The sequence below is a fragment of the Panthera tigris genome, chromosome B4, assembly GCF_018350195.1.
Source record: "Panthera tigris isolate Pti1 chromosome B4, P.tigris_Pti1_mat1.1, whole genome shotgun sequence".
In the NCBI taxonomy this organism is placed as follows: Eukaryota; Metazoa; Chordata; class Mammalia; order Carnivora; family Felidae; genus Panthera; species Panthera tigris.
In genome coordinates, this window is record NC_056666.1 from 47,835,879 (window position 1) to 47,837,774 (window position 1,896).

Here is a 1,896-nt window from a genome sequence, read left to right on the forward strand (position 1 = left end):
GACCGCTTACAAGCCAACCGCCACATCTAAAACGTGGTTTTTCTGCAGTGGAGATGCCTCCTTCCCTCAAATGGAACCCGAAGTCACCTCAGGAGCCCAGTGTGTATGTGTACCATAGAACGAGGTCTGCACCCGGTACCGCACGCCCCACACTACATCCTATGCGAGCGGCGCTGGGCCCCTACTGCAAGCACTAACCGCCCACACCTCTCCCCGGAAGCCCAAAGCCCGCCGCCTGCAACCCGCAGCTACCCTCCGGGACAGGTACTTTCAGGGCACCGGGCTGGATTTCATCCAATGCACCGATCTGCGTCTAGATTGCACATTCACACAGTAAGTGCAAAGTGTTCGCTCTTTTCTTGACGTCCTGGGGGCCCTTAAAAGGGCCTTTAGAAATGTGGAGATAAGCCGCCGGGACTGCTCAGCCCCCGAAGCCATACAACGTGCGGCCCTGGCGTTTCAACGCGTACACCACGTCCATTGCCGTGACTGTCTTGCGCTTGGCGTGCTCCGTGTAAGTCACTGCATCGCGGATCACGTTCTCCAGAAATACTTTAAGCACTCCCCGGGTCTCCTCATAGATGAGTCCCGAAATGCGCTTGACACCCCCTCGGCGGGCCAGCCGGCGGATGGCGGGCTTCGTAATACCCTGGATGTTGTCCCGTAAGACCTTCCGGTGGCGCTTGGCGCCTCCTTTTCCCAGCCCTTTGCCGCCTTTCCCGCGACCAGACATCCTTTCAGTACGCAAAAACCTGAAAGCCGAAGAGCAAGAAACTAGGGGTACGAGACTGGAGACCAAGCTTTATAGTGCCTGGTGGCGGACCTGTTTGAAAACCTCAAGCAAGTGGGCGGAGCTCTAGGCGCGAAGGGACTTTTTTTTTCCACCCTCCCAAAATGAGGGAGGGAGCTGTGAGGAGAAGGAGCTGACTTTCGTTGTTTGCTTTCTTGGGAAAGCTTTTTGGTACTTTTACTGTAAAATTGAGGAAAGACTCATTGGTATTTCGTTTTCTCAACGCTTGAATAAAAATAGGCCAGATTTATGCGCGCTGGCTTCCTCTCCCCAGCTCCTCCCTCCCGTGTCCCCCCTATACCCATTCTCGCGCGCGATTTCTAGGAATGCTTACTTTAATAACAGCATTCCCAGACTAACATGAAAAATAAATAGTAGCCGGGAATGCATTATATCTTGTTAGATTTCAAAGCAATTAGCTTTACACCTTTTCATCTGTGGATCTTTTTCAAGTCACTAGTGGGAGGCAGAGGAGATTTTTTAATACTTTTTTCTCATTTGTGACCCACGCAAAGAAAGAATTAAAATTGTTTCAAAAAAGATCTTATCCCCTCCTCCCTCCTCCCAGACTTTTCCTTATCACTGCTTGTGCGCCCTTCACAGATTATTCTGCCTCCTCTGCCCTCTTCCCCAACCCCGCGCACTTTTGCTTTTCAACAAATAACGATTTCTATGATTATTTAGTTGAAATAAAGTAAATTTCTTATTTCATTCAAACTTTAGGTTCTCACATCTTCCACTTTAAAATTCAGAGGTCTTAAAATAATAGAGCCCATGATCGTAGCTTTAAAGAGTGATTTGTACTGCAAATAGCTCATCAGGAGGCTTTCAATCTTTTTCTTAAGAGAATCCCTGAACAAAATGAAACTCTCAGTAGTTTCACCGCTCTAGGATACAGGACTCTCTGTCCTCCCAAAAGGTTTTATTGATAAAAGGCAGCAGTATTTAGAGGATGATTCATAACTCTCTCCCAGGCACTTAACATCTGGAGGAAGGAATATTGTAGTAAATTGTACTCCCTGTCCCGAGTCTTTAACTTTCTAAAAAAAGCTTTATAGTAATTTTTTCGATAGGTATAAATGCTTACAATTTACCCATCCTTACCC

At 47.6% G+C, this 1,896-nt stretch overlaps 1 protein-coding gene across 1 annotated transcript; it reads right to left on the minus strand.

Moving 5' to 3' along the window:
• Window positions 1–421: 421 nt before the first annotated feature.
• LOC102962813 (histone H4) lies at window positions 422–751 on the minus strand. The gene has a single exon (XM_042991806.1). It carries the CDS (start codon window positions 731–733, stop codon window positions 422–424), a length of 312 nt encoding a protein of 103 aa, XP_042847740.1. The 5' UTR covers window positions 734–751.
• Between the last annotated feature and the right edge of the window lie 1,145 nt (window positions 752–1,896).

Bases quoted from the DNA above. Each gene is read 5' to 3' on its own strand.
- LOC102962813 (XM_042991806.1), bottom strand. From the start codon at position 733: ATGTCTGGTCGCGGGAAAGGCGGCAAAGGGCTGGGAAAAGGAGGCGCC.